This window comes from Musa acuminata, chromosome BXJ3-8, assembly GCF_036884655.1.
Source record: "Musa acuminata AAA Group cultivar baxijiao chromosome BXJ3-8, Cavendish_Baxijiao_AAA, whole genome shotgun sequence".
Taxonomy (NCBI): domain Eukaryota; kingdom Viridiplantae; phylum Streptophyta; class Magnoliopsida; order Zingiberales; family Musaceae; genus Musa; species Musa acuminata.
In genome coordinates this window covers 50,100,164-50,113,882 of record NC_088356.1, presented here as the reverse complement: position 1 = coordinate 50,113,882, position 13,719 = coordinate 50,100,164, and the positions used below count along the sequence as shown (strand labels likewise).

The following is a 13,719-nucleotide window of genomic DNA, read 5'->3' as shown; positions in this document are numbered from 1 at the left end:
TGGCAAAATCAGTGGGTCTTCCTCTACAGAGAGGTGAAGTAAAAAAATTGACTTTGGTTTTACTTCCTCTGAAGAAGCAATTTAAAGAATGAATAGCAAAATGAATGAGTGGTTCTATTTCAGCTGTCCTCAGCTAGCTGTTGCATCATGTTCATGATGGATATGAACTTGCTACAAAAAATTTCCTTTTGATCCAACACTGACAGCAAGTCCACTGTTGCAAGATTTCCAGCTTGGTTTTTTTTATGTTCCAGATGATGGCCTACAAGTTGAAGTCACTGAGTCACTGGATTCTGCTCCTCACCCTGCACACATCAATATGGAGTGTTTTAAGCCAACCCCTGATACTGAAAGTGACCATCCAGCAACCTTCTCTGTTCAAGGACATGTTCTGCACCCATTCTCTCATCCACCAGTTCAGAGTATAGCAGGTGGTGGAGAAGGAAACACAGGCTGGTGGCTCCTTCCAAGAATCCCAGACCTTTTGCTAAGTATGGACGCAACAGTGAACAGAAGCCACAAGCCCCATTTTGTTATCCCCATTCATGACAAAAGAAATAATACAAAAGGGAGAACAGAAGACAAATGATTTTTTCTCTTTTGCTCAGGTTGTTCCCTGCTGCAGTGACAAGCCAAAAAGGAAAATAATGACATTGGAGACCAATAAAATAAACAAAACAAGGCCAAAGGAAAGATCCATTTGACATCTACACAACTTCTTGCTGCTGCTTCTACTTTCTTCTTCCTTCTTCCTTCTTCTTCTTTTGAAGAACAGGGATCTCAAAACTATCACCATATTTTCTTCCCTCCTTTGCTGGACATCTGTAATCGAAAACAACATATTTTAGAAGGTTGGGACAGTGAAAGAATTAGCATGTTTCAGAAATAAGAGTGCATTAACAACTTAACTGGTCTTACTGGGGTTGGCTTGAAAAGAGTAAAGGATTGAAGGCAGTTCATTGGGTTTTGCAAAGCAGACTTCTCCTGCAGGGTGCCAAACAACAAAAGTCAGAGAAAAAGGACATACTGAAGAAGGGAAGAAAGCATGAAGAAGAACCTGAAATGTACCTCGACATGGACATAGGAGAAGCTACAAGGGAAGTCCAAAACATGCTCCGTAAATGGCTTCATGAAGTTGTCTTCCTTGTTGAAGCTTGTCTGCGATGGAAGTGATTTCAGAGAGATCTTTAACGAGGGAAAAAGAGATGGAGACCGAGACATAAAAGAAAAGATTAGCATTGGAATATGCCTTGGAAAAGCTGAAGAGAGGAGAGGTGGCGGTATCAACCAAAGCAGAGGAAGGATCTCCAATCCTCCTCTTCTTGAAGCCGTCTTTGGCCATCGCAGCAGGTGGAGCGAAGGCAGAGCCATGGCAGCCAGTGTCCCAAGAGCCGATGTTGGATTTCCGGCAGCAGCGGCTATGATTCTCATCCTCTAAACGGAGTTGTGGCGGGCCAGAGGATGCATCAGAGACCATGGACAGGTCCTCCTCCTCCTCTTCCTCGTGTTCATAGGATCCACCTTTCTCATCGACGACAGTTTTGCAGAACTCGGAGGACTGTTCAAGGTACGTGGTCCAACCAGACTGGCACCCGCTGCTGCAGTCTGAGCTCATCTCCTCCTCCTCCTCCTCCTCTCCCACCTTCATTTCATCGATATAGGAGGGGCTCCGCAAGTAGCAGCTCCTCCTCTCCTCCGTTTCTGTGTGGCTTTGTACAGCCTTCAATGATGCAGACATATTAGTAAGGACAAGGGAACGGGAGGAGTCGGGGGGGGCCACGGATAGGATCCAAGCCCAAATCCCATTCTCTGGACCGGAGGGTGAACCGGCAGAAATCGTCCGGACCAGTATGGTTCAATCTCGTAACGTCACTTGGCGTACCGTTCGGTTTTTTTGCAGATTCCGGCTTTCTCCGGTTATTTGGACCGGACCGGGTGACGAAATTAACTCTGCCAATTGGGCAGCGGGCTCTCACCTGCGATCACAGACACATGCACGTTGGTACGTAGATACTCCAAGTCATGTATCTCTGGTACGTAGATCCTCCATCTCTCATACGCTTGATATATGTGATGTCCTCTCTGTATGATGAGGCAATCCTTGCCCATCTCTACAAGGGATAAGGGATGGAGCCTCATCAGCTTCACATGCCATACAGCGAGGCACTGTGTACCTCTTCCCGTGAGCAGAGAAGACGTAGAGGAGCTCCGTGTTGCAGTGTATCATCATCATCATCATCATCATCATCTTCTCAAACTGTGGGTATCACAAGCATGGGGTCGGGTCGTCGTCTCTCAGCTCCGGCCATTGCCATCCGTACAGCACCACATCACAGTGACCACGTAGTTAAAATAACACGGTGGGTTAAAACTTAAAAAGGCTCGTCGATCCGTGGGACGGTGAACCTGCCGAGAAGACTTGCTTGTCGGAAGACCGAGTGGTGTCCGCAGTGGCAGTCCACATCTTGAGTAAAAGGTGCTTGGCTTTTCCCCAACACCAGCTTAGTGCTCGTCTGTGCCACACACACACACACACACACACACAACAGTAAAATGGTGTCGTGCGTAAGCAAGCTTCCGAGAAGAGGATCGTGATCAAAGAGAGTGTCGATCGAGGCAGGTGGATGGATGAGAGGGATGACTCGGTCAAGAGAGATTTGGATTTTGGTGCGGGTGGGCCATTGAATCGCGTAATCCAGCAATTAATGTGTGGATTTCGGTGCAGCTGAGAGGCTGTCTTATTGGAGGGTAGGGCGTGGCACAATAATAGGAATTAAAGACTCCACGTGCGGGGATGTGTAATCTGTGAATTGACCCTTTGCTGACCATCGGATGATACTTTTAAATTATTATTATTATTTTTTTTTATCGTATTTTACCAGTGGGTTTTTATTATTAAATGCTATTAATTTCTTTCTTTCACAAAGGTAAAATGGTACGTACAGTAATGAAGGACTTGGGAACATGGATTGGACTCACACATCTCCGACCTCCATGATATGTATGATATGGGTTCGAGGGAAAGGGAAGGGCGGGGGGTGCAGTCTTACCATGTCAGGCTTCCTTCCATGGCACTTAATGCAGGCCATGATGCTGTTGAGGATAGCTTAACATGGCGTATGGCTGTGGATGCATCTCCTTCTATGTGGACCGTGCAGCTATTCTAGTGTAGTAGTCATAGAAAAAGGATTGCATCCGAGACTTGCATGCAGTCCAAGTTGAAGGACTTATTCTTCATAGTAATAAATGTCACCACATGCTGCCTCCCACTTATGGTCATTCCATTTTCCATAGTCTCTCTCTCTCTCTCTCTCTCTCTCTCTCTCTCTCTCTCTCTCTCTGTGTGTGTAGAGTGTCCCTGCAATCAGTATAATTTCCACAGGTCTCATGAGCACCACTTGTGAAGGTCCACAAATTTATGGAAGCTACTTAGAGTTAGAGATGGATGAGGAAAATAAAATGCCATAAAAGGTATCATTATATATATGCTAATAATTTAAGAAGTCAAATTACATATATTACATATGGTATCTCTGATATATGTTCATCATGACTAAGTTGACTTACATTCATCATTACAATATTAAACCCATACATGAATAATAAAAATATATATATTGTATTCATGTATATGATCTCATATTATTATTGATTGAAAAAGTTGTATTACATATACTATGTTTGATCCATATATGATTAACTTGACTCATACTCTCTCCATTACAAGATTTTTAATAATTATTATTTAATAATTTAACAAAATTCATTAAGGTCTTTTGATTTTATTGTAAATATTAAAATAGCATAAATTCACATTACATTAACTTTTGATGGCAACAAGTTTACCACTGTGAGAATAAATAGAGTACGAATAATTCTACTTTATTGAGCACAATGAGAGATTAAAGTGAAAACAAAGATTAAGTGTGTGATCGGCATCCGGTAAAACCAATAACATAAGCATTTATTATAGATCAGAAAAATAATATATATTCAAATAACCTTTAATTACTCCAAACTATGTGGTTTATATACTGATTTGGGATATAATGTAGTCCACAATTTCATGAACTCAAAATTAGCAGGTTGGTAGGAGTATGTAGTATTTGATGTTTCAAATGGAAATCTAGTACACAGTATTATAGTTATGAATTGGTCCTGTCCATCTTAAGGCACTTTTAAAGTAGATTTACAGATAGTTTCTACAATCTTGTGAAATTATTTAAGGCCATTCTGAGTTGACACAATTGAAGTGTCATCTCAAAGATTGTTCTGCAGAATCTTCGGATAGATGATGGAGTCCAACTTAATTTAAATCAAATCCAAAAGTTGAATTAGGATATCAACAAATAAGATCCAATGGTTGATCAGATGAACACATTCTGTGGTGCTTAATGGGCCATGTTGTGCCACAATCTAATCACCCAACCCAAAGACAATTTGGAGAAATTGGTTCTCTTTTTTCACTTTTAGAATTATATACATACATCAAAGGATTCTAATCTATACTATCTAACCTTTTGCCAATGGGGTCAGTAAGGTTAAATCATATTCAGGATGATTTGTCGACAAAAGTTTTGATTGGATGATCAATAATTTTAGAAGCTTAAATGGCTAAGAAATAGACCAATTTATACTAAATTCCAACATCTCACAGAGAATTTTGATTGGTGATCATTAATCCAAAAAGCCTACAACTAATTCTTTGTGAATGTTAGTGAATCCATGTATATCGTACTAGTCAAATTGATAAAATGATATTACACAAATAATAATTATATATTAGACAAAAGAAAGAGGCACATATGTATCGTAAGGTATCAACTAGTTTAACTGATAAAGATTTTGACAATAGATCATAATATCTTATCTTAGGTTCGACTCTAATCTTCGTCATTAAATAGATCATATACACGATTCGAAAATAATTTATCCCTAAAACGGTAAAAATTTAATATTGGTAAAATGTCTTGTTCTCTTATTTCTGGCCTCTTGCAACATAAGTCTAGTTTTCAATCTTCATCTTCCACTATAAATTGCAATAGCAAGGTCTTGGAGTAAGACACCACTTGGTGGTAAATAGTTCATTGTGGAGCATACTATTGAGATGTAAGATGGAGTCAAACCAAAAGAAAAGGTGAGACTTTTTATTTGAATTTTCATAATTCTTCTACCTTTCTTTTGTCTGCATCTTTCATGTTGATTTTTCCAGCTTTTTTACATCATGTAACTCCAAATCTATCCCCACTTTGCCTTTTACTTGAAAGAGAAGAGAAAGATATGATGCACATAGGATGACTGCAAGCTAGCAATAAAAAAAAGCAATTGAAAGACTCTATGAACACCTCCAGAGTGTCAGAGTGGGCATGGAATGAACTTGGAATAGTTCCCAATCAAAGCTACAGAAGCTTTGCTACAGTGTTAAATCATGTTGATTTCTTGTATCTGCGTAGCTCTCTTAATCAGCTCAGATTTGCATTCATAAAATACATGTTTGATTCTGACCAACGTTATCTTGATCCCCCAGTCTTCATTTTTCCTCAGTTTCATTCAGAAGTACTCCCATAAAAACCATAGATGTGTTAAGGAGAGTACTGTTTTGCATGATGAATGTTGCTCAAAGATTGTATTGCTTTTATTTTTTCTTGCTTGTCATGACTGTTCTTTCCTGCATGAATATGGTCTATGAATTCCTAACATCATCTCAGATGCCAAAGCATCAAGTACATAGCTTGCTTTCTTAAATTTTGTTGTCCCATTCCAAAGCTTCACATGGATCTTGAGGAAGTTTTCTTAGGGTGCAATCCATTCTGAGAAGATAAAACCAAAAGCTAGAGCTATAAATGACTTGCTACTTTAATGTATTAGATGTGCCATCATGATCAGTGTTGATTCTCCTAGTAAACATTTGACAATGCAGTCGCTTCTGTTCAGTGAAACCAATCAGTCAACCACCTTGATGAAGGAGAAGAATGGTTAAAATACTCTTTATGTTTGCTTGTCTTTCTAGTAGATCAAGTTCACCAAGTAGGATGGTGAGATGTACAATATTCAATTTTGAAGCTATGTATTTTGTTCCTCATGTGACCTATCAAAGCCTACTCCATTAGAGGATGTATTCCATTTGTTTGTATGATTTATGTGTGGAAACACTTCTCTCATTCATGTCACATCATCATGCACTTGCCTTTTTTTTTTCTTTCATGATGGTCCCTAATCCAAACAAAAAATAATTAGAATCTAGATATTGGGCTATGTCTAATATATTTTAAATATTTTTTTAATTTATTACGAATGTGATTGAATCTTAAAATAATGATAGGATTTGAAGAACAAAATTTTCCCTTTCATCATGGGAGGGTATAGGTATAGACTTGTTGATAAATGTTTGGAGCTTCACATTCCAAGAGCATTAAAATAGTGGGAATCTACCACTATTCTAATCCAATAATAATTATGAGAATAAGATGTTATATTGTTTTAATGTTAAAGAGAACAAAAATGGAGCATTAGATTGCCTAAGTAGATCAGTTTGACTACACCTTTTCCTATCTTCTTTCTTTGTCTTGTTGATGTGTTCTTCATTCCAATTCTCTGGAAATAAAATTCCTGTTGAGTTTCCCTTCCAAGTTTCCTGCTCAAAAGATGAGTTTGATAGAGTAGTACACGACCCCAAAGGATCATTAGGTGAGAACAGTCCAATGTCCTAACAAGTTTGGCACCCTCTTTACTCATTCTACCACTCTTTTGGCCTTCTCCTACTTGTCTTCATCTTCCTTAGCTTTGTTGGTGATCTTAATACCTCAACCACAATGTGGTTTCAATATTGTATGTAGTTAGAAGAATGTTTTCTTGGTCGACCTTCTCATGGCATGGTCGACCTTCAATATCGAGTTGATCTCAAAAGTAAACCAGATCTTCACCGTACGATAGAGACATGAGAAAATCTCGGTCGTCCATAGGCACCCGTGAAGACCTCCTTGCCGTCCAACAAAAGCCTCATCATACGTGAACTCTTTCCACGTAAAGCTATAAATGCTGCCATGTATCTCAAACTGCCACTGATTCCATAAGGTTGCAGGAGGACGAGAGATGGGAAATTGCCAGGCGGCGGAGGCCGCGACGGTGGTCATCCACCACCCCGGAGGCAAAGTGGAGAGGGCGTACTGGTCGCTCAGCGCCAGTCAGGTCATGGCCGCCAACCCCGGCCACTACGTCGCCGTGATCGTAGACGGTTACCCCTCCCGGCTTCCTCCTCCGGCGCTTCAATCGTCCACCTCCTCCTTCCGTGCTTATCGTAGCTGCAGCGGCAGTAGCAGCGCCGGCGGAGCGGCGCCCGTGAAGCACCTCAAGCTGCTCCGACCCGACGACGCCCTCCACATCGGCCACGTCTATCGGCTCATCAGCTTCGAAGGTCGTTCTCTCTACTCTGTACTCCTTCCTTTTCCCTGTTCGCTTCAGAGGTTTGAGGCGTGTAATCGCTGCAGAGGTAGTGAGAGAGTTCGCGTGGAAGAGGCACGTTAAGCTGAGCCGTCTGCTCGTCAAAGAGGAGGACAAAACCAGGAGGCCCCGAAGAGGACATAGCCGCCGCGGCAGAGGGGGCGCCACCACCATCGCCGGAGCCCGGAGACGTCAGTCACGTAACGATGGTGGAAGTGGAGCGGCCGAGCCAGACACATCTCCGGCGATGGTATGTTTTACTTCCCCAGTAATTTCTTCCACGAAAACCAGTACTATGGCTGCATATACTACGAATTGCCGTGGTAGCTCGCAAGGCTTCTGCTTGGATTATTCCCTTAGGCTTTCATGGCGACAGCGAATGACTCGCGGCGTCCATCCACCTCCCCCACACTCAGAATCTCTCAGCGAAAGGGTAAAACAGAGACAAAACAAGGGGCAAAAGACTACGAAAAGAGAAAAAGAACATGAACAGCGTATGGCACTGTTTTCCGAGTCTTATCTGACACAGTGACTCGTGTTTGCCTCGTCGAGAGTGATGAGTTGAAGATAGCGTCATAGTTCTCGTGCCTTTTGCTACTTTCTGATTACCTGAGTTTATTTCAGGAACAGAAAGAGGAGGAGGAGGCGGCAATGGATGCGGAGCTGGAGGAGGTGGTGCGGGGGATGATGACCATGGGGAATTCAACAAGGTCAAGGGCCAGCTTCGGTGGCGTTGGTGGTGGTGGCGGTGGTGGAGCACCAGCGCGGCATGGGCAGTGGAGGCCAGCGTTGCAGAGCATCGCAGAGGTCGGGAGTTGAGCTTCTTCTCACTGCATGCCCTCCACTTTCTCTGGCTGATCTCTCTCTGTGGGCTCATATGGGAACCTACTGCATCATCAACAGCAACAAGTGTCGTGTTTGAATCTGTCATCTCTGTTAGTGGTCGCTTCTGTTCTTCATATCCGTGGTCATCTGTTGTGTGCCAAACGTGGTTGTGCATGGCATCTCCAACTGTCTAATAATTGCTTTGGAGCAACAAAGTGCGTGGTTGTGCTCTTGTCGAACCAATTTGGGCTTTGTTGCTTGAACCCATGTGACCAACCAAATCGATTCAAGTGCGGCTCGTTCCCGAGCCCGTCGAACCGACTCGCCAACACCGGTTTTTTGTCATCGATTATTCGTATTTCTTTCTTTTTAATCCCAATAGGATAGCGTGGCTGCGGCTCGACGGGGTCGGGAACGAACCACGGTCGAACCGACTCGCCGACGCCGGTTTTTTTTTCCGTTGGTATTCTTATTTCCTTCTTTTTAAGCCCGATCCGAAAGCGTGATTGCTGATGTGTGCCAACACCGCTTCTCGTCGGCTAAGTCGGTTCTTAAATCACGTCGTGGAGCAGAGTGCCTCCTTCCATTATTCCCACCGTCGTAACGACCGTATAATTCGGTTGCGATCGAAATGATTGGTTGCCGTGCCCACCTTTCCCTCCGACTTGATCGCGACCTACCTATTGGTTGGGGTCGACGCCGACTCCTATCTTTCCCTCCTCTTCTCCTCCCATCGTCCTCCTCCTTCTCCCTCCTCTTCGCCCAGCGTGATTGATCTTCCTTCTTCCGGGCCTCCCGGTGGTGACCACCGCCGGCCCCATCAAGGCGCCTGCGATCGCGTACAGATCCATGATCCCCCGCGTCTCCGCCGCCCCGCCAAGTACGAGGACGTCCTCAAGGCCAAGGATTCGACACCCTGCTCGACATCCAGACCCATCCCGATCTGCTTCCGCAGGCACTCCACCATACCCTAACTTGTCTTCTTGATTCTTGATTCTTCTGTTTCCGTCTGTTCCTCGGGACTGGCGCGTCGATGAGGGTGAGAATGTGCCCATGAGGGGCTCTTCTTGGTCCAATCGATGTGCCTATTTGGGTGACGCACGGATGCAGACCGTCGAGATCTGCTTGTCATCTTGATTCGTTATTATTCTGTTGCCGTCTCATGTTTCTTGTTTCTCATCTTGATTCGTTATTATTCTGTTGCACGGATGGAGGAACGTGTCGATGGGGGTGGCAATGTGCCCCTGTGGACGGTGGCTGAAGCTCTCCCCAAGACTTCTTGGGTAAAATCATGTGGGTACTGAATCTTGGACACTTAGCTTGTATTCTTGATTCCTGATTCTTTTGTGTGGGACTGTGCCTCTGCGACTCGTGGCAGAAGCCACCCGTGACTTCTTCGGTCGATGCATGGGAACTGGATCTTGGACCCATAGTTGCATTCCACATAGATCTGCTTCCACACGTATCGCAACAAGCCCTAGTCAGTCTTCTAATTTCTAATTATTCTTTGTTTCTTGGTTCACGTCTTGATAAGGATGGGAATGCGACCCTGCGGGCAACTGATGTCGCTACGTGCATACAGGATCTTGGACCTATGGATGTCGATAAAGATCGATCGAGATCTCAATTGACGAAGGTGATGTGCCGACTCTCTGTGTTCCTGAATTCCATATCTTGACTATGGTGGTTGACGTGGTGTTTCTTGTCTCGAGGGTTATCATGATGGCGACGGGGAGAAGCTCTCCTATTATGGTGGCATGACGAACTTTGCCTCATATTGATGATGGTAATCATCCTTCTATTGGTATATAATCCTACTAAATTCTTGCTGAAAACTTTTGAGCTCATAAATTCTGATGTGCTAGTCTGTAATTTTTGCTGCAATGTATCTTATATTTCCCTTTTTATGATCATCTGTTTACTCTTCTCTTGTTAGAACCTAGTGATGTTTGATATGCATACCTGCTAAAAGTAAGTCTAGTCTGAGCAGATAAGCTAGTATAGAAGTAAGTTTAGGTTTGAATGTGTAAGCTATTACAGAAGAACACAGGTGTTCATCATTGGTTCATAACAGTTCGTGATCTTCTTGTGGAGTCACTATTGGTCTTTGAGGAGCTAAACTGTTTTAGAGGATGTAAATAATTAACTTCAAATTGTAAAAGGAGAATGGTTTGAAGATATTTAATTGTCATTGTTTTTTATCAACATTTTGTGCTAATAATTCTTTATCAATGTTTTTTTATCTAAGGATGGCTTAGGTGTTATTTTAAGCATTTCCAAGTGCTTCACCTAATTATTATTTGGACTCTGAACCTCTTTTTTTGAATCATCAATATTTCAGTGTGCTTTTTTGTTAATATTGCTTGGATATTTGTTTGATCTTTTATTGTCTTTCCATTAGTTTATACTTATTTTAATGTTGGGTTAGTGGTGCTCACACTGTGTCAACTTCCAATTCTACTTTATTTCTTTTCCTAGTTTCTCTTACAACAACAATCTGTCCAACAGTTGATATATATGGCAGAACAACAGTACTTGCTATGTTTCTGAACTTCATATAAGATGTGTACCATAAATACTTTTCTTATTGTTGTATTGCTGATCATTGTTTGTCAGCATACATTTCACTAGATTGCTATAAAATTCTTAAAACAACTTGATATCCTAATTTTGCAATCCATTAGCCATTATTCTCTATCCTTCTAACAACTTTAGTTATTTACATTTTTTGATCTGTGTGATTGCACACCCTATGAACTTATATGATCAACTATAGTCCTTTGCTTAGTGAATTTATTGTAAACCCATAAAAGACTACTTGATTAAATTCTGTCTGTATATATTCCTGATGTCATGAAACTAATACCATAGTGGACCCTTCAGATATCTAATTTGAGCTTCATCTTTTTTCCTTGTTTGAGCCCTACCTACCCTATCATAGACACAGGACACAACCTTTGATTTTCCCTGCATGCTTCTTAGCTTGTATGTTTCATTTAGTGTGTTTACAAGTTGTTTTAGTAGGTTGAATTTTTGTTTACAAAATTTTGTACCTCTACATGACTTTAGCTTATAGAATTTCCCAAAGTTCTTTGACAACTTTCTCGTAATGAATTTACCTGTAGATGTCTCGTTCTTTGACCTCTAGGTTTCTCTATGCTTCATTGCTGTATTCTATTATGACTTAAATGACCAATGCTGCTGCTTATGTCATTTTTTTACAAGTATTTTCTTATATTATGCAGTTCATTTTAGTAAGGATATTATTGTTACACATATTGCTCTTGTACATAGTGCGTAATAAATATAGGGAAATTGTGCTTCAGGTACTATTACCTAGAAGTAGAGCTGATTAACGAGGAGAAGGTAAAAGGTGCCATCTAAGCTTATCTGAATATAACATGAGTTAGAAAATGACGACCATATTTTGACGATAAAACATTAATGAATTTACTAACTGATTATGAAGGCATTTTTCATCTTAGTTGCTACAAGGATTATAGATATGTTACATCACCTAGTCATTTTCATGTTAGAACTAGACAAAACCAGAATATTCGTCTTGAAATGATCTTTAATTTGGTGAATCTTATTGTCAAAACAAGTAAGTTTGTTCAGCAATGGAACTCACAATACACGCACACACACACACACAAAAAGGGATTGTAATGCCTGCTGTATGCAGTGCTATTCTTTGGGTATTTGTGTGCTTATGGGAAGAGAAAACCAGTTGGTAAATAGAAAATGCGTTTACAAAACTGTGTGCATTTAGTTTGAATTTACTCTACTACAAGGCTGAGGTTCTTTTCTGGGACTTGGGTTTAGTATTGATTTGAGGTTCTTTTCCCAGTTAATTTGAATTAATTTGAGTGCTTCACAATTTTTATCCAGTGACCGTGCCTCCTTGAAGAAATAAGAGTTGATTTGCGTTCCTTTTGATAAACTTTAGTATAGAATCAAAAAATGTAAAAGATAAAATGTGCTAAAATGGGCATTACAACTAGACTACGTACAAGGCTATCATACGATAGGCTCGAAATTTTAGCATTTTTTTCTTTGAAGAAAGAAATGAAAGGTAAATTAAAATTTTTTTTGAAGCGAGTGAACAGGTTACAGGTTTCTGTGGCACCTCTTGGAAGAAGACTTCGTCGCTGGTTTTTTAAGATCAACTTGCCATATCACCGTGCTTTTTACTTGATGAGAACGCAGACACAGACTGCTCGCCATTAAACGATATTTGTAACAGCGCGATAATTTCACCCGACCATCGCGAGCTTTTGACACCCAAGGAATTATGTGTTGTAGCAAAAGCTGTTTAGTTGTTTCTTTATTTCCTTCCTGAACAGGTGAATTTTCGGAAAAAGCTTTTTTTTTGGCTTTTTAATTTTGCCCTTCAAAATTGATTTTTTCGTCCATAAATTATTAGAAAATCTTATAAGGAATTTGAATAATTTTTTATTGATCTATTGAATAACATAGACGAGGAACAAAAAAAAAAAGAAAGAAAGATTGAGACTGCGTTGCTGTTCCAGTTTATTCAAATTGGTTCTGATTTTTTAAATAGAGAACTTCCAACTTTTTATTCAAAATATATAAAACAATATTTTATTGAACGTATAAATTATGTAAATAATTATTTTTTGTGTAAATAAATTTTAGTATAAACTTATTTGATTTTGACAATTTATGTATTTTAAAGTTTTTTATTTTAAAAATATTAAATTCAAGTTTTAAAGTCACAGACTTACGAAGTTCAAGTTTGCATGAAAAACAGTAAATTGAAAGTTTGCTAAAATTTTGTAGGATTGATTTTGCATCACGTAAAAAGTGCACACTTCATAGCAAACGTATGCTGCAGCAGCCAACTCCGACCGTTCACTTGCAAATCCCTGTCATCCACTTTGCAGCAGAAAACTAATGGGACGCCCTTATTCATCAGATCAGTTTGTCTTATAGCAGCAGTATTAGACGAAGAACAAACATGTTAGTATTTTATAAGACGAGAAGGAAAAGTGAGAGATCAGTTTCTCAATGATAACAAAGAAAGGTCAGTCATGTTAGTACTTTATAAGACGAGAAGGAAAAGTGAGAGAACAAACATGTCATTTGCGACCGACTGTGTCACTCCCCTGGCCCTGCATCTCATATTCTGGAAGCTTTTGTGTCGCCACAACTCTCGATTTTTGACAAAATACGCACAGAAATAAAACATGGATGAACCAAAAATAAGAAATAAGACATAGCATAGAGGGACGACCCTTACAAAAACCCGAGATAGCAAATATTATCTAACATGTCATGCGATAAAATGTAACTCCATGAACCAAAAAAACAAAAACTAAGAATTAATCCATTCAGAAAAAAAAAGAACATCGGCATATACTTGCAGTTCAAAACTTATCCAAAACACTTCCAAGCTAAGATAATATGGTCTTATGAACAGCATAGGGCAAC

The 13,719-nt window shown here is 40.5% G+C and overlaps 2 protein-coding genes and 1 long non-coding RNA gene across 7 annotated transcripts; 2 read left to right on the top strand and 1 right to left on the bottom strand.

Moving 5' to 3' along the window:
- Window positions 1–506: 506 nt before the first annotated feature.
- Window positions 507–1,704, bottom strand: LOC135643970 (protein SOB FIVE-LIKE 5-like). Of its 4 annotated transcripts, none has more exons than XM_065161292.1 (4): window positions 1,250–1,704; window positions 1,069–1,158; window positions 910–984; window positions 507–822 (listed from the first exon to the last, which is right to left on the bottom strand). In XM_065161292.1, the coding sequence occupies exons 1-4, from the start codon at window positions 1,646–1,648 to the stop codon at window positions 790–792; spliced, it is 597 nt and encodes a 198-aa protein (XP_065017364.1). In that variant the 5' UTR covers window positions 1,649–1,704; the 3' UTR covers window positions 507–789. The 4 variants fall into 4 exon arrangements, with proteins under 4 accessions (XP_065017364.1, XP_065017365.1, XP_065017366.1 ...); XM_065161293.1 differs by having other exon boundaries at window positions 919–984; XM_065161294.1 differs by having other exon boundaries at window positions 1,069–1,185; window positions 1,289–1,704.
- Window positions 1,705–7,057: 5,353 nt separating this feature from the next.
- LOC103996445 (uncharacterized) lies at window positions 7,058–8,403 on the top strand. The gene is made up of 3 exons (XM_009417368.3): window positions 7,058–7,414; window positions 7,488–7,690; window positions 8,065–8,403. The coding sequence occupies exons 1-3, from the start codon at window positions 7,093–7,095 to the stop codon at window positions 8,257–8,259; spliced, it is 720 nt and encodes a 239-aa protein (XP_009415643.2). The 5' UTR covers window positions 7,058–7,092; the 3' UTR covers window positions 8,260–8,403.
- Window positions 8,404–8,805: 402 nt separating this feature from the next.
- On the top strand, window positions 8,806–12,589 carry LOC135645266 (uncharacterized). 2 transcript variants are annotated; one of them, XR_010498712.1, is made up of 3 exons: window positions 8,806–9,220; window positions 9,480–9,558; window positions 9,800–12,589. It is a non-coding gene; the product is annotated as an uncharacterized LOC135645266 (long non-coding RNA). The 2 variants fall into 2 exon arrangements; XR_010498711.1 differs by having other exon boundaries at window positions 8,806–9,558.
- The last annotated feature ends 1,130 nt before the right edge of the window (window positions 12,590–13,719 follow it).